The sequence below is a fragment of the Bombus terrestris genome, chromosome 9, assembly GCF_910591885.1.
Source record: "Bombus terrestris chromosome 9, iyBomTerr1.2, whole genome shotgun sequence".
Classification (NCBI taxonomy): domain Eukaryota; kingdom Metazoa; phylum Arthropoda; class Insecta; order Hymenoptera; family Apidae; genus Bombus; species Bombus terrestris.
In genome coordinates, this window is record NC_063277.1 from 14,156,544 (window position 1) to 14,180,699 (window position 24,156).

The following is a 24,156-nucleotide window of genomic DNA, read 5'->3' on the forward strand; positions in this document are numbered from 1 at the left end:
TTCGACCGAGCTTCGGGCTACTAGACTTCGCAGGCTAATTAAGAACGCCTCGGAAGTGGACTTCAGTCCGTGGCTTTGAAGGCGAATAAAAGGCATTGAATTTTAAACCGTACTTCCTCTCTGTTATGTATAATCGAGATAGATTTCTCCAAGGAGATTTCGTTAAAAGCTTTAGTTTTATCGGATCAAATATCAACTATTGTAAATTGTTGCAGCCATTCGATAACAATATTCCGGAATTTTCCTGGACGTGCATACGAAATAGTATCGTCTGCACACCGACTTACGTGTCATGAAATCGTAATTAAGTCGGTTGCAGAAAGGCGAGTCACGAAAACAATGGCAACGAAGCGACAATCACGTAGATCCTCGTAGATCGACCTTTCAGCACGCCTATCGAATCGAAAATGTGTCCCCCGCATCGGAATCGGGCACCGTTAACGTCGGTGGACCCCAGTAAATTTATTCTAAAATACTACTGGAGGTCAGTGTGCCATGATTTTTATCAAGCATCAGATATACGCTGTGTCACGGTTATTACTAGTAAAAGGATCGAACAATCTTTATGATATTTCCTCAAAGTTGAAGTCAAAGAATCTCACTTAGAATATTTTCAATTTTCTTTCACGTAAAATAGAACTGGGGACCCTATCAGTTGTTCTAATTTATTCGAAAATGGGTCCGTTTTAAATTCATTGCACCTATCGAAATGATCGATTTGTCGAACAAAAAACAACGAACGTGCAAGAAACGTCTAATGTTCGAGATCGGCCTTTAAAGTTCGCGACCCGAATATCTTGAAATTACGAGCAGCTTTTTATACTTATTTCTGTGACGCTTCCTCCGTCATTGTCGCTTATTATAGTCATTTTCTTTCGAGTTGCGTGCTACGATTTTCATGTTAATATTTTATGACTGTGTTTCCTTGAACATTGTCATACACATAAGTACGCTTAAGTTCTTGCTTAAATAATCAATATCTCTGGATTTGTAGTAAGCACAGTGGAAATCACTTAAAGTTTCTGTGAAATCGACGACCTGCCGTAAGTATTGTATAAATGTTGCTGGATAATCTAGAACGTAACTGTCTTTTCTCGCGAACTTCAAAAGTACGAAGACTAGTAACGGTAGTTTGCTTTGCAGTATAACAGTCTGTTTGACATATGTAAATCCATAATATCTTATCCATGAAGCATCGTGTTGGACAAAAGGTCCAGAACGTGCAGAAAATGGTTAATAGTCGGGAAAAGTCACGAAGGTGGCTGGCCGGACGTTTGGTGCCCATGAAATCAGCACAAACGAGAATGGAATAACGAAATAATGTTTGAATGAGCCCACGCGACGGTCTGAGCGCCCACGCTCGATACAACAGTGTAGCTCAGTCTCGTAAATCCTCAAATACTCTGCGTTTAATGCATTTCACTGAATAACGTTATTTCCGTTAATATTTAGCATCGCCATCGATCTTGCGAATTCTTAAAGAACTTAGGTTAGATAAAATTACAATCAGCCTAAAGTTCTGGGAACTCTGGCGATTTTCTTACTTAAATGGCATAATGATGCAGCGTAGTAGAGTGAGTCGTTCGGTGTTCTAAAAGTCAAAAGATAGACAGAGAAAAAGATGAAGAGAGGGGAAGGGAGGTCCAACTTAACGGGTCTTTCTCAGTAGGTCGATACGTGCAGTAGTTGACACCGATTAGGACCTCGAAATACATACGCATGTATCGGGGGAGTGTACATATGTATATAATCGACCTATAATGGAAGGCTGAACTTGAAAAAGGAGAACTTTGTTAAGTTGTAGACAGAACTTGGAACAACTTCGAATTCATATAGGGGAAGCAAAGTGAATGAAGATATAATTAAATTCTAAGCGATATACACGGTGCCATCAACCAAGATTGGCCACACGTTAGCCAGAAGACAACGCACTACTTTTCAAAAGTTTATGTTACGCATTCCGCTTGAAAATCGCCTTATCTGGCTGGGTATGGTGGTCTTTTGAAGCACGTGAAGTGCACCACTTAAGTAACAAGCTGTACCACTCACGCGTGTTTAAGATTGTGGTTTCAAGACGTTTGCTCCGTGTTTCTAGTAGGTGGTCCTTTACATCTAAGTTGCACAAGGGAAGGTGAAACGTGGATTGGAAATTTATGAGATTATCTCCTTTTCAAATGCGACTCTTCCATAACACGTTCCACGTTAAATTGTTTAGAATCGTGTTTTACATTGCACCGCTTTGTGCATGTTTTTCCAAGTCTTATTGCGCGTCTATGCGGTCATTGAAATCACCGAGGTACGCGTAATAAGCATTCACAAGCGAATTGTGAACGCTTGTGAATTTAAACAAGCATTGGTTATTGCCGTCAGTCAGTTGGTGCGTGAGCGTGGAAAATCTTTGACAAATGCAATTTCTCTTAGGCTGATCGTTAAGAGTTCATTGTATTCAGATGTTTGTATAGACGTGTTTACCTTCAATTTTTCTATTTTTCTATTTGAATTTATGCCTGACGCGTGCAGTCAATTGCATTAAACGTATCATATGGATGCGAAGCATTCTTTCTTATTGAGTCTATAAGGATACTAAACGCAATATGCGAACACTCATGCGACTATAATCGTGACGATCGATGTAATCGAGGTAGCAAAATGCGCCATTCTCACTCGTAATAATTTTTATTTGATATGGTGGCATCATTAGGCAACTCTCTTAATGATTCCACATCGATTTAGATGCCGATTTCTACTTCCATATACTTTTGCACTGCGAACGATAAAATAAGTCGCAATGATTGATATTTGCGTCATTAATTGTGGATCCACACGAACACGTGCATGAAGGAAGGAATTATTTTATCGATAGAGTATTAATCTGGTTTTAATCCTCTGAGAATTAAAATATTCTCTTAAATTATTGGTTTGAAAAAAAATACATATACCTTTTCATAACTTATAATGTTAATACCGAATAAAAATATTAATCGATCGCAAAAGTACTAACGAGATTCGTCTAATTGAAAATCTAAAATATAGTCAAACTATTTTGTCGTAAATATCATTCTGACTAATTTCAATTTCTCTGATCGGTTATTCAGACTTATGTAGACTCTACTATTGACCATAAATTTCTGTATACGCTATGCCCTCGAAATATTTTCGATGTTCCAAACGTTGTGACATACAATATTTGCGTATAATTTTGTCGAATGGTTGACACTTTTCAAATATCGATGGAAATGCGAGGCTCGGTTACGCGAGCCGACGATGGTTAATGGCGTTGCTGCTAATCGATCGTGTCGACTCGTTTGGTCGTGTTATCGCAGGAATGCGCGTAAAGGCGCAGACCAGTACAACGTTACCGACATTACCGGTGAAAACGAGCAGGAGAAACCTTCCTCTATTTCTACCTTCGGTGTGCTGCGTTTCCGCGAACAAGTACATACCTGCTCTTTCTTGGTTACAAGGCCGATACTGCCGACTTTACAACCGTTCGTCTCTTCGATGCTTTACAAGCGTTGTCTTCCTGAACGATGGAATATGCCTATGAAATTTTTCCTCTTATCTCCTTTTTCTCCTATTGTCAGAACGCAGAATATAACATGGCACAGCTCGACTTCAAGCGTTTTGTAAATGGTATTTGTTAAAGCAATATACAAAAATACCGATTCGTGTAAATCGCAGCATTCAAAAAACGATGGACCGTCATAATTTAAAGCTGTGTTTCTCGATCTTGCTCTCGATCTTGTAAAAAGACGCAACGATCATGTAAATGCTAAATCATTCGATCTACATTGCGTTCCGTAGCTCGTGAGACACTTTGACGAGCGATAAAACGAACGATGCCGACAATTCGGATCCAATAAACCTCGATCTGCAGTTCGCGGTGTGTTCAAAGCGTAATTTGCAAACTCGACGTTCACTGGATTCGAATTAACTCGATTGAAATGTCGCCAGGACTCGGAGGACCACCGCGACGAAGAATGTGCTCAAGGCCGGTGATCGAGCACGACGGCGGAACTCTCCTCCCCCGTGGAAACAGGAAAAAATCTGGTGATCACGTTCGTGCGTCTCGTTTTACTCGCAGAAAAACCAGTCGTTCGGTAGCGAGAAGAGACGAGAATGCATTCCGTTGCAAGGTTGTCGGCAGACAGGCAAACAAGGACGGTTTCTTTCCACATCGTTGTCCTCAGCATCCTAATTCGAACGAGAAACAAAGCTCTGCCTGTTTTTTCCCCTAATCTTTCCTCCAGCCCGTGGAAGGCTATGTCTCTCGTGACTCGAAAGCACGTGGCACGCGTACACCTCTCGCGATTTCCACGACTGACTATTGGTTGGCCGCTTTTTACCTTCTGTTCCACCTGCTGCCCGTTTAAGTACAATATACACGCAATCGTACTCGAACACGACTACCAAAAGTCCACGGAAACGAACAGAACTTCCAAGAGAAAACGCCAACAATTTTCGTACCTTTTCTGCATCCAGCAACGTTTTCATTTTTGGCTCTGCATCACGTTACTGTTGCGTATTTCCCGGTTTGGCTGACGTCTTTTTATGACTGCACTTTCAAAAACCCTTTACGTTTCTTCTCCGCTTTTTCGAAAAGACGTACAGATAGAGAATTTACAGAGTTCTCAACAATATCGCGCGATTCCAGGAAACTTATCGCAAAATTACAAATTCCTCTTGCGTCTCTTCTCGCGTAGGTTCGTAATATGGTGGTCAGATCTTGCTTCGTAGGCAACAGAGCTATCATCGAAAAGTGCACTAGCAAATGCAAGAAAGGGAAAGAGCTGCTAGCCGGTGATATTTTAGCCCAAATGTACTGCACGTTCTCCACTCCTATTTAGAATTACGTGCACATGTTCCTTTGAAATAAAAGCAATATTTAGGAAGGTATCTTTGATGCTTCATAAAGCATTTTCCCTCGAACCCGCGTAACTCCGCGTACATTTACCGTGCTGACAAATTACATATTACCCTGCATTCTGCCGCGTATAAATATTCATTCACGGCAGCAAGGCAAAAACTCCAAAAGCGCCGAGTCGCGTAAAATTTGGGTCGTTCACGCCCATCCCGGCCAACTTATCTCGAAACGTCTTCGCCATTCGAAGCGTCGAAAGCTTTAGGCCGAGAGAAAAGTATTCGGTCGAGCAATAAAACTTTATCGACGCGAAGGTTTTAACCTGCGTGTCATTAAACCTGGTATTAACTTTGTCCGATACCGAATTGAGCGAACTGCATGTATATGTAATTTCGTTTAATCAATGTCTTGGCGTCCAAGAAAAAATGAGGAGGGCATAAAATCATCTTCGAAAAGCTTTATCCGACCGCCAATTGCAACAAGATCTTTTTTTCGTAAAGTTGTCGGATGCTTTTTGACACCTATGAATCGTTTCTTTCAAAGATGACCATTCTCCTAGTTTTACGATACAAGAGATAACGAATCTCTGGAAGCATCTTGTTGCCAAATTTTCCAAAGGTTGTTGAAATTTGCTCATTTCCGCTAATGTTAGTTCCGCATATTAAACGTCAAACAATATCGGTCGGATGGTCAAGCAAAGATTAAGGTATCCGTGCTGAACAGTCCCCGCAGCACAAGTAGGCCCCCCTTCCTTTCAGGGGCCAGCCGAGAGGCCTCTGTGTGCACCTGTGCAGGTTGAGAGGTGTTGTGTTTTCACCTGGCAGTTCAACCTACAATCGCGAGCAAGAAGGTTCCGCAGCCGCGATCCTCTCGCGTTCCATGCTCACGACGAGACCTCGCGCCTCAAACTCGTTTCCCGGTTTTATTTTGTTTAATCGGTCCTTGAACTTGCTCGTTAAATTAACGAGACATGGTGAAATAAGATTACGAGGAAAATTAGAAGAAGACCGATTCGATTTGGTGTTTCGAATAGGAAATGATGTCGTGACAAAGAAACGGGATAATATTTGGTCAATGGCAAACAGAAATTGTTAAAATAACTCGCAAGGAAAGAAAGATCCGATGAGAAGCTTTTCTCAAGACAATAGTGACTGGAGGAATAACGAGGGTTCCGATTCCACCGCAGAATCTCCGTGATCAATTAATTCGATTAGTGCTTTCTTTCATGGAGCCGGCTTCGTAGAAGTTTCCAAGCGACGAGAAGCAGGATTTCTCCGTGATAGCGAATGAAATCGAAGTCTGGTGAAATTAGTCGCAAGAACCTTGTGTACCGCTTTATTAAGGGAACATATCGCGTCGGTTTAGCTCCATCCGTGATACAGGATATGCGTAACTTATCAGTGCTTGTGGAAAAATCTTGATCGTCTGAGAAAAAAAGTTGATTACGCTTCGAGCAAGACATCATCCCATCGCGGACATAATCCGAAAGGTATTCCTTTCCAGGAAGTGGTTCATTATCAACAGCCAGAATGGACACCGTGCTGGAGAAGATGGGCAAGATAAATCTGGTAATGTTCTTGTGATTAATGTTGTAATATTCATATAAATGATTAATCGAACAAGCAAGATAACTCGACATCGACAATTCGACATTGAAAATCGTTTTAATCTAGAAACTGCACTCGAAATTCCTTTGCGCTTGTGCTCCAATGTAAGTCTTGTACTGTTTTTGTTCTCATTTCCGCAGCTAGCCGGAAATGTAAAGTTCTATAGATGATCTTGGATTGTGGTTCTTACACCGTGAAAAATCACTTGGCATACCACAAATCGATGCTCACTTCCGTCAATTAAAAGTTACCTGTTCACTTGGTAGGGATTGACAACTCGATGATAATCGTGTTTCAACTAGATTAATAATCGTCGTAGAAATTACATATTGAATTTTACCGTTCATAGGAAAATCACTCTGCTCCATAATCGTATATGCAAACGTATGTAGTTATCCGTGTCGGTGATCGCGTTCTATGTCTTTTTTCGGAACCATTCTGGTCAACTTGAACGCAACTTGACTAGATGTTTAGCGATTACCTCGTTACGATCGACTGGTTTAAGTCTGGCTCGATCGTTTTTGCCGGCGGGATCGCCAGGGGCTCGCTTCGATAGTTGCATATTCCAACCCAAAGCTTGTGGATTCCTGCTACAACCACTGAATCACCCGCAGCAATAACTAAATTGCTATGAAATGCCATGCTAAAAATCTTGCGTCTCTTGCGACGTTGTCGTATACATGGTATAACAGTTTTTCTTGAAAATTTCGAAAGCGTCTATGTTAATGAATCACGAAGATTGAAAATCCAATCGTTTGACGATCTTGGACACATTGTGCTCTACACTCTTGTCGTAAATCGTGCGTTGCGGAATCTTGATGTGGTTTAATCGTCCTTGGAATGGCGATTTGCTCGAGCGATTTTCTTTTTTCGTTACATTTATAGAAGCAGATTATGGAAATCGTAATCGAAAAGAGAAATCCTACTCGCGATTCTCTGGCTCTGATTATTAACAATGGGGCGACTGATATCGAAAGAGAGACTATGAGAATCTCTTACGATCCTCATAAATAAGTGAAAACGCAAACTGAACCTTAGGAGAAGATACGATAGACGAAGTATCGTGTACTCATTTCCTCGTTATAGAGATATATCGATTTACGTCGCAGAGATATAATGTCTCTGTCGAATCTGCTACGGTTACGGCTAATTAAATCTCACAAAACACGAGACTAATTAGCACTAAGTAAGTCAACTAATGTTATCATCTCGTCTTTTCTCTCAATTTAGAAGAATGCTTGAAGCAACGAGGAAGAAGCGATATTTTCGTTAAGGTACATTCACCATCGCACGCATCCGCGACTAATTAAAAATTATACAAGCAGATAGAAAAAGAAGCCCGCATCTAAACGGTTCCTTGTGCAAGTCGCTGCGTACGTTGCGCATCTCTTCGCATTCTGTGCACGCATCCGAGTGCAAATTATGCATGTATACATATATATACTTTACGCCAGGCCGTTGTCCTTGTCTAATGATTCGACCAATTTTACTATGAATCATATTTTAGTACACAAGTCCAATTTCCGATTTTTCTCAGACTCCGAAATATTCCTGTCTTCGATGAGGGAACACTGTGAAATTTGCAGGACGAGATGTCGAGTCGAAAGTGTTCCCAAGTATCTCCATATATGGAAAAGCAATCGAGCATGGTGAAACGTATGTAACAATGGTCGCTGAAAAGTAGCTGAATTATCGATTTCGTTCTTTCTCCCGGTCGAACAGGTGTCTCTCTTTAGCCCGAACTCTCACCGAAGATATTCGGCGAGTGAAACTTTTTGGATGCCCTTCCCTTATCGGCGCCGATTGATCGATGCGTTCCATATCCGGAACGGGTATCGCAATCACTTAACATAGTAGAAGAATAGGTTCTTTAGACCTCGCTTTCTCCCTGTTTTGCACACGATCCTTCTGGAGTGGACACCGGGAATTCTTACTTAGAAATGAGAGAACAATCCGTGTTTTACTTCCTGAAGAGAAACGGAATTTTGTTGCGTGTTTATTTCATCAAAGGGAATCCAATCGAATTCTTGAATGGAGTATGGCCTAGTTTGTTCGTATTCTAATCGTAATAGGAAGGAATTCGTGACTTTCCGTCGTAAAAACTTAATCAGCCACAAGTATTGGTTTTATTGTACCGGTTCTTACAAATCGACGTTCATTTTTATGGGTTATGAGACGAAACATTCAACTAAAGGTGAATAGCAATAAGAAGACTTAATAAAAAGACTTAATACAGAGTCTTTGTTTCCTGGCATAGAAAGATCAATCAATTTGAAATTTATCGATCTGACTATCTTAACGCATAAACAGCGCTCACACGGACAGAAACAAATATTTCACTACGCTAATAGCTGTCTGTGGAAACAGTTACTGAAATTACCATTTCAGAAACAAACTTTCACATGCAAATGCCACTCGAAAATATCTTATTACGAATCCATAAACATGTTTTCCTCGAGGAACGAAACGAAACTATGTACCTTGGTTGGATAGATTTAAATTCCAAAATCTTTCACTGGAACATTTTTTTCCATCAACATCAGCATGGTCACCATTTTAAGTTATCTTCGACGCCTCGCACACACATCGTGGTCCATTAAAAAAAAAAAAAAAAAAAACAACGGTGAAAAAATATCTGGTGGTGTCTATAGATCGATCATCGAAGCTGTCAATTTCAGGCTAGACTCAAACGTTCTGGTTCGTTTTCTTTCCAAGCATACCGTAAACCATTGGATTTATGTCCCTTCCTGGCGTTGGAAAGCTGCTTTTAGACTTTCCACAAATTGTTACAATTTTGATCCTACGATTTCTTCTGTACATTTCTGTGAATGTGGGAAATTTCCGTATCTCGAATTATAATCGGCCGCGTTTTTTAATCACTTCAGCAAACCTTGAATTGCTGCAAAATTGCAGCAATCATAACACGATTAACACGACGATGACGAGACTAAGGAGGATCTTAGCTCTATTAAGTCGTACTTAGGTATCTTTTGTTCTCCTTTTCTGAAAATGTACATCCTCGAACGCGTGTATCGAGCGCAATAAGAGTAATCGCGTGCAGCCTGTCTCACGAAGCCGTTCGCAATTAACATTCTCAAATGATGCACGAGGCGATCTACGATGACAAATCACGCGAGAGTGTTTAACGTCGAGATTTCTAGTGGCGGGAGGTCATGAAGAATAGCTACCGAGACCGGATAACCGGTGCCGTGAGATTCGAAGCTCGCTTTGCTATTCCCTCGTCCTCTTTCTGTCCGACCAGCTCAGCTTGTTTAATAGAAATATTAGGAAATGCGAATTAATGATCGAACAAATAAAAACTCGCTATATTCATATAGATTCTATCTTTTATCTTCTTTGAGGCGAAAGCCCCGTTTTTTGAACAATTATATCTCAATCATTGCAGCATGCAAATGTTGACGCTTACGTTATTTTCACTGATAAATTATCATGTCAGCGACGATGCCTTCTTGTAATTTTATCCTCTTAGGCACCACGTGAATCACGTTGCAATCGGTTCGAGATACGTAGACACATCCGTTTAATAACCCGATTCGAAGCTGCTCTCAACTCTTTGTGCATCGTCCTATCTAAATATAAATCAACACATGAAATACTACGCGGCTCTCCCGACTCCGATCGAAATTAGAATCTTCAGACCAGCGAGTTTCTCTTCTAAGGTTAATGTCATAATTGCGCGCGTGATACATAATCGAAAGGCATTCCTTAATCGACTGTTTTCTACGCTCTTAAATCAGCATTGAAATTCGCGGTGGAACGTATAAATTTCGGTCGAAGTGACGCAATCGCGAGATAGCTGTTTGATAACACGTTCCCAATTAATCGATACTTTATCGATACAATATTATAAATGATATCGAAATGCAATAAATTTCCAGCGTCACCCATTCTATTTTCGTAAGAGACGACAAAGTCCAAAATGCCTCTAGTGTTCGATTTCATTCATCTACACGAAAATTCTTGTTCGAGTTTTTTGAATTCCAACGTGTTCCTCCGCTAGATGGAATCTACTTCCCAGAAGCCGTGTATATTTTTGGCAACGATCAAAGGAACGAGGGAGAAGAAGAGAAAATGGCCGTGGAAACTCTGTTTCCAGTCAACTGTTAGACATTTCGTGCGCTAATCCAATTTTTAATCTGGCTGACATACATTTCTCGTCATAGTTCATAACTGTACATCGTTCGATCAATTTAAATAGGTTAGGCTTCGAGTTTTTATATATTAGATTATCCACGCTGAATCTAAGAAACCAAAGAAAGAGTTGAACGGTTCAATGAGCATTATATTCTTACACGACGCCTTTTTCTCCAATGAAACTCAGCTATCACATTCATATAGCTGCTCCTTTATTTAGCGAAATAAGAACGAAGATCGGCTCTATCGCTCGCGTCGTTTTGCTTAAGAAGTATACTTAATTAAACCTTTTAACTTTTCGTTCACTCGTCTCTGCGTTCACTCGAGTAAAATCTACGAGTTGACCCCATTTCCCTGTATATTTAATTTATCAATGTAAATATTCTTTATTTTCAACGTAAACTCACCACGGCACTACCAAGATTTCCCATTACCAGTTAATGGTAATAGTTGTAATAACAAAGTCATGGATTCCATGATTGCCCTCGTTTCTTCGAATCGAAGAGGCGATGATTACCACGTGTCCCATGCATCGATTCACGCGAGACGAAACTCGAAAGTTTACCTGTGCTCCGCACGCAGAGGCCTCATTTTATGCGGGCCGAAACGACCATTGACAGAACCCGCGCTTTCGAAGCACCTTTTATTCAGGATGCGATTCATACTACGGAGAAAATCTGTCCGCTTCTATGGCCCACTCAACGACGTTTCTCGTATTCGGACGATTAATGAAGCGCAGAATTAATCGGCGCCTTTCAAATCCCAACGATTACATGACCGTTCGTCATTCATTTCACGATTTTCTTTCGTTCAATCGACTATTCGAGCATGATTTCCTTCAGAAATTGCGATTGCAAAACGCATTGCACCACTGACGCGATTATGTAAACAAATTGGGTCTCATCTTCGATATATTCTTCCAACAATCCGTTCTTGGATTTCACTTCGTTTAGATCGAATGCCTACTCTGATATTTCTACATGATTGAGTTATTCTGTCAAATCAAATATAATTTACATTTCTGAATCGAGCAATAGTTAATGCTGTACAATCGTATCGCAATTTGAGAACCACTGATCTATTTGTATTTACAGTTGCGAATCTGTAACCCGTGACAGGCTGGCGTGTCTTGGTATCTCACGAGGAAACGATTTAGGCGTAGATTAAATCGTGCAGCCTTGCTGAGTCTGTTCACGAAAGTATGTATCGTAAATATTGTCATCGACGAACTATTAGTTATCGAAGAATTCCCATTACATACGTATGACATATCCATGCCAGTAAGTCTTCCTCAAACGGAGTAATTAACAGGTTAGTCCGCCGATATTTTTTCCATTTCTTCGATCGACCCGCATTCCGATAGAAACGCGAACTACGACGCGAAACGAAAGCGATTTCTATGACGGAAGAATCGAGTCCATCGGTGACATAGAATTTCCACAAAGGGTTCCGCTCGAGGGAAGATGAATTTCGCAAAGCAGATAATGTTGCACGTCACGAAACGTTGCCACGATACTCGACCATCGTGAGTAGCCGCATACTCGCGAACGACGGTTATGTGTGTACAACATTCTCGTTACACGAGGCTCCAGCTAACGGCTCATAGAAGGTTACAATTACCTCGGGCAACAGCTGTTCCATGAAATAAAGGGAACGATGCTGTCCACGGCTACATGGTAACGTCTATGCGTCACACGCAGACCTGCTGAATTAATTGAGAAAACCTAGCTAGATCCTCGAACCTAACCGGAGTTTATGCTTTCCAAGAGAAAGGTATTAAGGTGTAGATGTTCGTATTCGTCGTTGAATGATATCGTGAAAATACAATAACGAGGATAGTCGGCACAGCCATAAATTTCCACGACAGTGTGAAAAGTAGCTGCGACTGTAGAAGCTATATTTTTTTAGATTATCGATATGCAATAAAGTAAGAGTGAAACGAGGCTGAATAATTAATTTCGAGCGACTCGGCGTCTCTTCGTTGATGTTTTCCCAACGTCTGGGCACATTTTGCTGGGACTCGCAGTTGGCATAGTATGTGATAACAGACGTGAGATAAGGTTGTACCATTTGCTGGAAACGATCAGTAATCGGGTAGAACTCAATAATCTGTTGTCGCTTCTTATCTTTCACTATGTTACTGTTCCAAATTTTCCAAAGGTACAAAGCAGGCACACCTATCGAAGAATTCCAGATATTAATTTTGCTTCTGTACTATGATCGTTTATCAATTCTTTTTGACGAAGGAGACCGCAAACATATTCATATTTACCTGCACGATAACCCACTAGCAGAAATTACCGGCGTTCTTTATTTTTTCATGCGTAGCGATAAGAAATTCGACGGTACGATAAGAGGGACTTCGTTGACTCGACCTCGTTGTCGGCTCGAGACTCTTCGGCTCATCAGCCAAGAGGCAGTCTCGCCGGCGCTCTGATGCGCCCATACTTTGAACGTGCAAAAGTGAAATTCGCGAGTAATTGCGCTCTCCATTACGATCAGTACCGTGTCGTCGCCTTCGGCCTTCCTGTCCTCCGTTGGAAAAATAAAAGTGTTATCATCGAATCGGCCACATGTCGTCCACTAACCAACACGAAGAAATTGAGCCCTGTCCGGAACCCGGACAGGACAGTTGGACCTCGAGATTCTTTTCAGTAGGTGTTCGTGAAGTGAATCTATGTTGGGTTAATTACCGGCGCATAGCATAAATTTGTGACTGTGTTAGGTAATTTTAGAATTTGAAAAAATGTCGTAATTACGATGAGGAATAGTATGAATTTTTTCGTAACACGAATGACAAACCAGTCATCGCATCGTTACGACGCTGTCGTACAAGAGCTGCATTACGTTCGGGTTCCGTAACAAGTTGCCCTACCTGTTCTTTTTATAACGTTTGGTACCGTAGGAATTCATATTGGACAAAAGCGAGTGAAAGGCAATGTTTTTCGTTTTAGACAGGCGCGTCTTTACGACGAAACGCGATTCCTAAAGCTCGTAAGTCCGATCTTTTAGGAAACTTCTTTGTCCGAATATCGATTGGAAAATTTAGTATCGTGACATTTTATCGGCGAATCGATTAAGTGATTGGGACGTTTTCTGACTTGCAGAGGATTCCGAGCTGCCCAGTGAAGAGTCCACAGCCCTTGAAGGAATTCGTGGGTCGCTGCCAGACGATGCCATCACGGGTGAAAAAGTCTTTCTGCGGTTGCCTTCAGGTAAGAACGAGAGTTGCTACAATTAGAAACTCCATCCAACCAAACAAGTCTTTACAGCAATTATGAGTTACCCTATAATTTGTCCGAGTTTGCCGATGCGCTGTCTATCGGCTGGCCGAACAAAAATTATACGTGTTTCGTTTCATATTTTCTCGGCGAAATGCGTACGATCGATAAGAACTTTTCTCCAATTTATAAGCGTAACGAATTTTTCGTTAATCCTATTTAACCATTCTGCAAACGGTACTATTATTACGGCGCAAATATTTGCAAATAAAAACAATTGGAAAATAGAAGCATAACGAAACGCTTGAACGAGAACAATTAGTGGATCGCGGCGGGCGAGAATCGATTTCGTGCCTACCGCAAATACGGTTCCGCATTCTATTCGCTCGAATCGGTAACTAGCAAACGAGAACTGATTACCTGAACTTCTACGAAGCAGATTGTCATTAGGAAGTAGTTGCGTAAGTCAAGGTAGAATAGTTTGAACGAGAACAAAATACACGTAGAGACGGCGCTTTTCCGAAGAGTCGAAACGATGGTAAGTCGCGTCAAGATGACACGTTTGGATCGGTCGCATTCCCGTACGAGCAGAGAGATGATGCCGTATTAAATCATCGTGCCAGGCACACACCCATAAATGCAAAGCATTCTCGGATGACATCTGCAATGCAAAAGCAACACGTGTGCGTTGCCAGCGCGTGTTCGAGTCGTCGAGATTCCCAGACTTTTTGATCCCGAAAGGGAACGTTCTCGACCGTGTCCGTATAATTTCACTGGGTTTTCTATTTGGTCGAGGAGAGACCGGTTACTTTCTTCGTTCCGTAAACAGCTCGTGACACCGTCTAAAGAAACTTCAAATCGCGATAGGCATATAATCGCATTAATTGCATACGCGAATCTAAGCTATAATTTTGATACGAAACTTAGGAATTGGTCGAAGGAGAAAGGCGAATCGGTATCGGAATCGAAAGTGTTGAAGATTGGATCATTAGCAAAGTTCGATGCTTCTTCTTTGCATTCTGGACGAGCATGCAATTATGGCATATAAATGAGTTATAAATCGGTCACGATCTCTTCTGAACCGGAAAGCCGCCGGAAGTGCTGCTAAAAATTAGATGCTGAAACGATTCCTCGCGTTACTCGATGCGTTCAACGCGCGAGATGTTCTATTATGTTCAGATCGACGAATCTCATTACGTTGTGATGCAACATAAATTCGTATAATTCTTATTGTTATGTAGGAATGAACGATCATAAACGAAAGATTTTGCCTTTATTCTGTCGTTGACAATTTTTGCTATTCTGCATGAGCTGCAACGACAAATGACGTTGTAAATCTGACAAGAAGGATTTTCAATAAATCCTGACACCAATGCTTCCATGTGAAATCAAAACTATACATTTCCCTGTCTCCGTTAAATGATAAATAATTCAATGGTCATCGCAAGGTGGGCGCGAATCAACGACGAAAAATATGTGCAATGTCTGTTCAAAATACTTTGAACAAGAGATCGCATTGTCACGAACCGGTGCATCTTCTTCATACAAATTATCCAGACATCCTGGGTCTTTGACTGCGTGACCCGTGACGGTACAGATGTCCCCCTCGATAAAGGAAATTCAACTTCCTTTTGAGAATCGATGAAGCTTGAAGATGACCACTTTCGAATGCACTTTGATCGATTAAAAAGTGGTATCTTCTTGTGACAAGAAGATCGCGCGGTGATGATGCTTTATAGTTAAGAGGTATCCTCCAAACTAAAATGGAAAGAAAAGAAGATTGCGATACGAAATACAAACGCGAAATATAAGATTTAACATAAATGGAATGTGAATTTTTCCTGCCGATAAACTCTCTATTAACTTTCGTAGAATTTAGTACCGATTTTCATTGAATTCCCTTTTATCGCTAATACTACTTTCTTTACTGTCAATATTATTTATTGCTGCACTACTAAACTTTACGTTTCTACGTTTTTTTTTTTTTTTTTTTTTTTTTTTTAAGTAAAACTATTAAACTTTTTTTATTCTTTCATCTACTTAGAATGCCTTGACAAAATTGACACGTAACTTTTTTGAGCGATAGAAAGATGTGACGACCGAAGCTGTAGTCGAAAATAGTGAACTTTCTCATGCATTTATATCGCCTCTTTGACACGGTACAACGGTCAACGTAATTAACTTTAAACGCAAGAGCGACAGCGACGATGGCCAATTGATTAGACGCAGGACTCAAATCTTTGTAATAAAAAGAAACGCATCGACCTCAATCTTGTGAAACAATCCGCGTCTTTTTCATCTTATATTCCTATATTAAATACCAGTGAGAGATTTTTCAAATATCACAATTGCGATAAGTAGGATCGATAACTCGATAGCAGATATCGTCGACAAACGACGCTCATTCATAGTTTACGTCTTAATTTAATAATGGACGTCTTATTCGAGGCACTGGTTCTTCGGTTCATAAATGCTCATACTGTAGAAAGCAAAGAGGAAGCTTGGCTCAAAGTTAATAGCTCAGAAAGTGTATGGTATTCTTGTTTTTCGACGATTCTTCCATATACATAGATCCACATTCGAGAACACTTCTTTCGTATTTCACGAACGACCATAACATCGTTGTTCCTTGGAATCGAGTAAAAAAAAAAAAAGAGAAACGTGTGTCCACTTCCAGGAGGAACCCATCGCGATTCCCATCCAGTCGTCCTTGAGGGAATCCTATGACCCGTAGATTCCATTATGCCGATCAACCCTGTTCAGCGGTTCCGTAGTACTACAGGGCGTGTCCAGAGAGGAAAAGGGGTCTGATACTCTACGGTGAACATAATCGTATTTCCAGCATCCTCGAAGGTTCTGTAGTTGTTTTTTCAAGCGGCAGATCTGTCGAACGAGAGATCCGATGGAATGCGCCATAGAAGGTAGCAAGCGGCGCGTTGGAAAGTCTACAAACGATCGGTATCGCGTGTGACTGGTGGAACACAGCGTTCTTTACGTGTTTCGCGGCGACGCTTTCAATTATCGACGATACTGGAATTTATTACATATATATACGCTTACCGTGGTGCCAACGGAAGCGTAAGAAACGATGAAAACGCGGTCCTCACCGGACTTTTTCTTAGGGGAACATTGGACTCGGATGCCTGTTGCTCGATTTGCATGTCTCAACGTTGTTCATTTTGACGTCTCGGATTCCTTGCTATTCGTCGATCGTACTAACAATTTTATCGCTCATTCTTCTTACCGTTCAAGTCGTCTACTTCTGATTCCCTCTAAAGTTATTTGTAGTGGATGACGCGCGACGAAGGCGAACGTAAACGCATCGGGAAAGTGTTTCTTAAAATTCTTTCGTATCTTTCGTATCTTCGTTCCTTTCACGTCTGCAAAATGGTAGGCTACCCAAGTCATTTTCTCTGTTTCAGATGCTGCAAGTTTTTGATTCGTTTTTAAACAATTTTCTACTCTTTTGTAACGTCTTAAAGAATTCGACCACATTTTTCGGTTTTACGACGCTTAAATTACCTTTGTAAGCAACTGCACGGCTACGATGTTTAAGTCGGCATTTCTCCTGCGAACTTCGAGGCTGTAGAGCAATCGAACGAGAGAGTATCGTCTGTTCCGCGACGTATAAGCATCATTTGACAAGAAATTCAGTTCGTAGAATCGCTTCAAGATCTATTCCCGGCGAGAAACGGAAAAAATTATGCTAATGCCGGCGGGTTTGACGCGATCACGTCCCAGGGGATTTCTTGCCAGGCTTCCGAGCCACTTCAACCTCATCGGTTTATTGCGAACTCGACGCTTCCGAAGAAGCGTATGTGCTATCCGCAGAGAGCAACTCGATTGCCGACGTTGTTTCCCATCGCCCATCTGTTCCATTTGCTTCGAAGCTTCTGCAATTTCTTCAAGATGCAGAATAGAATACGGGCGTAATGACTTTCTTTCGCCATCTTTCGAAATTACATCACGATTGTTCGAACGATTCTGAACCTTTTTTTTTAAAAACCTACAGCATTTGCAAACTAATCCGCACCATATAGATTTATATTGATTTTATTCTCCTCTCCGACCACAACCAGTAATTTTTTTCTGGGCTATCGTGTTTTACAAAAAGTATCTATCGATGATGAAACTAGTTTTCAACAAGTATTAGCACGTGATCATGCTACGAGACCTATAAAGAGTAGACAGTATGCCATATCTGCAAATCTCATTGCGCTTAATTTCCGTGTTACGTTGACAACCTACTCGCCCACGCGGGCGTGGGTGTCCTTAAACCTGAAACGATCTGAGCGAGAGGTACTTTTACGTGTTCCCTTTCCACCGGAAAGCAAACCGTACAGTGAAACAAAAACAGAATCTATAGATTTCCTTGTCAAGTGCAATGCCAGTAAATTCGAATCAATTGGTTCGACGTGCTTAGGTGGTGAGTTACATTCCTAGGTTCATCTAAGGTTAGATCCCTGAAAATTGCAAGGAAGTTATCATCGAGACGAGTTCGTGACACGAGCGCGTATAATATTTCGCTTTCGTTTCTAACCGACCGATTATAAATCACATCGCGTGCAGCCGATGAATACGTGGTTGCGCTAAATCGGGTCACTTTATACAGTTATAACGTTGCTTCCAAGATCGTGCCTCGGATTACGCCTGTTATCAAGCTACAACAGAGAGATGCCGGAGGAAAAATATGCTTATGAGAAGGTAGGACGCGGAACTGCATTCAGCGGTCGTTTGCGTTCCCTACAACGTCAGGCTATATTTTATAATCATCTTCTCAACATAGTGCAATAACAAAGTTTATTACGTGCGGACGTTGAACACGTGGTCGTTTACGAGCTGGGTGGTGATCGACACTGGGATTCGCGCTGATGTCGGACTTTCCAGCGATCGGCCGACATCTTTCACCCAGAGTATCGTTCGTAATCTCGACACATCACATTCTTTAAACCTATCTTCTGTTTGACCAAAGACAACGTAATTGACAAAGGTTTTATAGCAAACCATGATTTACGATATATATGTCTTTCAATTTGAAAATTAAGTTTAAAGAAGTTCGTAAAGAAAATCGTTCTGTTAGTAACAATAAAATTTGCGATACGGAGGAGTTTAATAAAGTTTGTCACAGGTTACCGCGTGTTTTCCCAGCACTTCTCAAACGATAAATCTACTTACGTGTGAACACCGTATGAACCGCGTTGCTCAAAGCGGAGAAACCCTAGCCAAGCGATATATTACCATCTCGATTTTTCACCGAGGAATCTATCCATGTTATTTACTCGACGCATTCGTCACGGTGGATAGACTTTCGTCCTACGAGGAAGGTGGCCGTTGGCGGGAGTCTGTCGCGTAAACTCGACGAATCCAGCTCCGAACTGGCTGACCTCCTTCGCCTTTTTACTCTGAAACTCACGTGTGCGTGCCGGCAGGCGGTCGCGTGTCACGCTTTATGGCGTCTCCTCTTATTTCGCGTTCACGTGCTAGCATCGCGCGTGAACGCGCCGCGAGCGTTAACCTGAAACGAATTGAGGGATGCTGGGTGTTGCAAGAGACCTTTGAGGAAGTTGAGCGTTGGAGGATCGGGAAATTCGTTAGGAACGGATTGAGATAATTTCGATCGCTAAATTGAGAAAATTGCTCTTAGAATAAAAACCGAGTAATTATTTTTGCTATCTACACGATAAATCTATGTATTTCTACAGCAATGCGGAATTGACTATGTAAACTATGGTGCAAATAATTTGATGATGCTCTTGTCAACAGACTGTTAACACTGCTAATATTCTTAGTTTCTCGCACTGGCTATTATCTTAACACAGTTCTTCCTATCGCTTCGTGATAACGGTCAAACACAACGAATATGTGAAAAACACATCACGTGAACCATAAGCTTGCACGAAGTTGTTCAGCGAACGATAAATATTTTAAATGGCACGCATATTCTCGGTCGTAGCATGATGTTTGCGAAGAATAAATCGACGGCCTGGTACGTGAATATAGGTAATTTCCTAGTCACGTGTGAAAGTACCTTAGGAATCCAGTGCCTGAGCCGGTCCCCTGACCTTTGCTGCCTCTGGTTCTGACTGCTCGAGCCAAGCGAAAGAGGCACGAGAATGGTACAGTGCGCGAAGTTAATGGTCCTTAGAGGATCGCAAGTACAGGTTGAACTGGCCCAAAGTATAACTCGAATATCGTAATAATTTGATAAACATAAGATACCATTAATGTGTATCGAAGTTCATGACAATACTTTTTATGCAAAATATTTGATACAAGTTCGATATAAAAGGCGTCTCGTGTTTGATCGTCGATCACGCACACTGTACACATGTAAAGTTGGTTCACAGCGGCATCTCGACGAGCAGCCAACTCCGCGATTTAATGCCGAGGCTCGTCTTCAATAAGGTCAAGACCTGGTTACATACCCTCGATCGTCTTCGTTCCCAATCGGTTTTCACGGAAAGTCAAAAATATCTGGCGATGTTTAAACGAAACAGATCGAACCCAATTCCGTGACATTTTTCTCAATTTTTAGCATTTCCCGTGCGATTATTAAAATAACGTCTCCGTGAAATCCTTCCGCGTTGAGCGGCAACGAAGTAACAATTGCTTCCCCGTTTTATTGCTCCTTTCATCATCATCATCATCATCATCATCTTCATCTTCATCATCTTGCCTCTCGTATCCTGCAAAAACAAGCCTGCAGGGAAACCAAATGATTATCTATGAAAGCAGCGGTTGCAACAGCTGACTGAAAATATGGCTATGTTTCTTCTACATACAGGATGACGAGCCACCGGAAATCACGTATTGCGTTGTGGAGCACACGGGTACGCTCACGCTTCAAGCAATGACGCCCACCCTGCCGATGCCTGCCGAGGAAGAACTGAACAAGATGTTCCTCGAATTGGTCGACGAGCTGGACCTGACCCAGGCCAACCGACAGGCGGTTCTGGCACTTCCGGCGAACAAAAAGTGGCAGATATATTGCTCCAGGAAAGGTAACGGCACGCTTGAGAATGGTGGGCTCAGAACTACAGATCTGAGCGGGGATCCCGAGGATTATATCAACAGATTGAAGACGATAGCTAGTGTAATTATTTCGTGATTTTTCATGTGTAAACATTTCATAGTTAATTAATGAATTAATATTTGTGTTCATGAGAAACTTATTAATTTCAGAGTCCTTTTCCCGAAGAGGGTGAAGAAGTTTCGAATCAGATGCGACAAACCGAAGCCCTAAAGACCGCTTTGAGGACGCAGCCGCACAGTTTCGTCCTCAGGTTTATAGAACTCGATGGATTGAATGCTCTGTTACAAGTTCTTGGAACTATGGACGCGGAGGCAGCTAACAGCAACCTTCATACAAGTGTGATAGGGTGTTTGAAAGCGTTGATGAACAATTCGGTAAGATTAGATTGTAACAATTGATCGCTGAACACTTTTAAGCAAGAAGTTCTATCGAAATTCTAATCGCCTTTGCAGAATGGAAGAGCACACGTATTGGCGCACCCTACTGCCATCAATACGATATCCCAGTCGCTGGCGACTGAAAACATCAAGACGAAGATATCTGTTCTCGAAATTCTGGGTGCTGTCTGCTTGGTTCCAGGTGGTCATCGAAAAGTCTTGGAAGCTATGCTACATTTCCAGCAGTATCATTCCGAACGAACACGTTTCCAAAGTATTATAAACGATTTGGACAAGAACTTCGGTATCTACAAAGACAATCTGTCTCTGAAGACGGCGATCATGTCGTTCATTAACGCGGTGTTGAATTATGGACCGGGTCAAGTGACTTTGGAGTTTAGGTTACACCTAAGATACGAATTATTGATGCTCGGTATCCAACCGATTATCGAAAAGCTTAGAAAATATGAAAATGAGACGCTAGATAGGCATTTGGATTTCTTCGAAATGGTGAGAAACGAAGACGAGAAGGAGTTGGCGAGGAAGTTCGAAAAGGAACACGTGGACACGAAGAGCGCTACGGCGATGTTCGATTTATTGAGGAGGAAGCTCAGTCATACCGCTGCGTATCCTCATTTGTTAAGTCTTTTGGAACACTGTCTTCTATTACCTCGTAAGATATTTTCTTTTCACTTACTCGTGCTACTTGCTTGAAAAGAAAGATATTTATCTGTTATTTCCCTATTACTTCCAGTCGATTATGGCTCCCATCCTCAACACTGGCTACTGTTCGATCGGATCGTGCAACAAATCGTTCTCCAGTCAGAAGGAAATGATACAGGTGTCACAAGGAATCCCGACGTCGCGCCGATTGAGATCAACGTGAAGGAAATTGTTCATTTGCTCGCAAAGGAAGAAGAACTCGTGGCGGCCAGGAAGAAGGCAGAGGAGTTGGAGCGAGAAAATTCCGACATGTCGAGTAGACTAGCCAAGAAGGAACAAGAGTTAGATCTAAGAACACAAGAGAAAGTAATTTATCGTCTTGTCTTGCCAAATTGAGATCGTTGTCCGCTCTTGTTCTCATCCGTGACCTGACCTACCTTTCTAGGAAGATATAGAGGCCAGCTTGGCAAGGGTGAAAGAACGCCTCGAGAAGGAGACGTCGATGCATATAGAGACGAAGCAGAGGATTTCGGAATTGCAAGACAACGTCGAGACGCTATCTCGACAGATAAACAACGAGAAATCGGAGAGGAAGAGGCTGGAACAATTGGTAGCTTCCGGAAGCTTACCGGACGATGCGAAAGCGACGATTAAAATCGTCGAGGACGAAGTTCTTGAGAAGGTTGAAGCCAAACCAATGCCACCGCCGCCCCCGCCTCCACCCTTGGCACCTCCACCGCCTCCTTGCCTAATGCCCGCAGCTCCTCCTCCAATGAAGGTAGGATAACCTTTGATCTTTAACAATTGCCATCTTTCTCAGTTACCGCAGTACATTGAATAACGAAAAGAATTAAACGTATCCAGGTGGAGATAATCAAGAATGTTCCTCAACCGAGCAATCCCTTGAAGTCCTTTAATTGGTCGAAGATACCAGAGCAAAAGTTGCAAGGCACTATATGGTCGGAACTCGATGACACGAAGTTATATAACGTCATGGATCTAGAATCGATCGATAAAATCTTTTGCGCTTATCAAAAGAACGGAGTGTCCGCGGAGGGTTCGATCGAAGATCTTCGAACCCTAGGAAAGAACAAGAAGACCATGTCAGTGATTGATTCGAGGAGAGCTCAGAACTGCACGATTTTGTTGTCGAAGTTGAAGATGTCCGACAATGAGATCACTAGAACCATCCTCTCTATGGACCAACAGAATATTCTGCACATAGACATGGTTGAACAACTATTAAAGTATATCCCATCGTCTGAAGAAGCTGCTCTCTTAGACATACATCAGAAAGAGCTTCAGAACAGGGCCGACTGTTTCTTATACCAAATATCCAAGTACGTAGATCTATACCTCCTATCGTTGATCTTTTCTTTTCCAGAAATAACGTTTTTATCGACGCATACCAAACGTTTAATCGAATATTTATGACAAACGAAACAAACGGAGTATTGTATATACGTTGCGCTGGTATAAAACTCGATCAGATAATACTCGATAACGTTTTAAAAAGATATTTCCTGATATCCACGTTTCAGAGTGCCGCATTACGAGCAAAGATTACGATCTCTTCACTACAAAAAGAAATTCGCTGCCAGCATTGCGGAATTGACACCGAGAATGCGCGCGGTGCTCGAAGCTAGTCGACAGGTGGCCAGGTCCCGGCGACTTAGAAAACTCCTGGAATTGGTCTTAGCTCTAGGGAATTACGTAAATCGCGGAAACGCTCGCGGGAATGCCTGCGGTTTCCGTTTAGCTTCCTTGAATCGTCTAGTCGATACCAAGTCTTCTTGCTCCAAAGGCACGACTTTGCTGCACTATTTGGTTCAAATCCTTGAGTCTAGGTTTAGGGAGGTGTTGGATATCGAGGAGGATATGCCTCATGTTCGAACCGCAGCTAGAGTTAGCATGGCTGATCTGCAGAAAGAGGTGGCTAATTTGAAAAATGGTCTTCAGGATGTTCAAAGGGAAATAGGTATGCTTCGTAATTGCCTTGATTAATACCGTTAGGTCGTCCGAAAAGTTTCTTTCGTTTTATAAGAAAATAATGGACGCACAACATTTTCCGTTTTATATTATTTTATCCAATTACGTACGACCCATTTTATTCTATCAAATTAGGGATCACAACGTTCGACAGATTAGGTTTCATGTTTTTATAAAGATGCGTCGTTGTAAAAGACGTGTCTGTAAAAGAAAAACACTTTTCGGACAACCTAATGTTATATTTTACGAT

The 24,156-nt window shown here is 41.7% G+C and overlaps 1 protein-coding gene across 6 annotated transcripts in view; it reads left to right on the top strand.

Moving 5' to 3' along the window:
• The window catches only part of LOC100650848 (disheveled-associated activator of morphogenesis 1), a 43,642-nt gene that overhangs the window by 17,357 nt on the left and 2,129 nt on the right, over positions 1-24,156 (top strand). For 3 of the 6 annotated variants that reach the window (XM_012312005.3, XM_012312003.3, XM_048409021.1), the window contains exons 2-9: positions 13,731-13,838; positions 20,629-20,937; positions 21,027-21,251; positions 21,330-21,927; positions 22,009-22,283; positions 22,363-22,695; positions 22,782-23,257; positions 23,459-23,895. In XM_012312005.3, coding sequence (XP_012167395.1) covers positions 13,797-13,838; positions 20,629-20,937; positions 21,027-21,251; positions 21,330-21,927; positions 22,009-22,283; positions 22,363-22,695; positions 22,782-23,257; positions 23,459-23,895 — 2,695 coding nt within the window. In that variant the 5' untranslated portion in view covers positions 13,731-13,796. Of the gene's footprint in view, positions 1-6,406; positions 6,430-11,828; positions 11,935-13,017; positions 13,278-13,730; positions 13,839-20,628; positions 20,938-21,026; positions 21,252-21,329; positions 21,928-22,008; positions 22,284-22,362; positions 22,696-22,781; positions 23,258-23,458; positions 23,896-24,156 lie in introns of those variants that run through there. The other 3 variants (XM_020864422.2, XM_003397781.4, XM_012312002.3) reach the window with 3 other exon arrangements.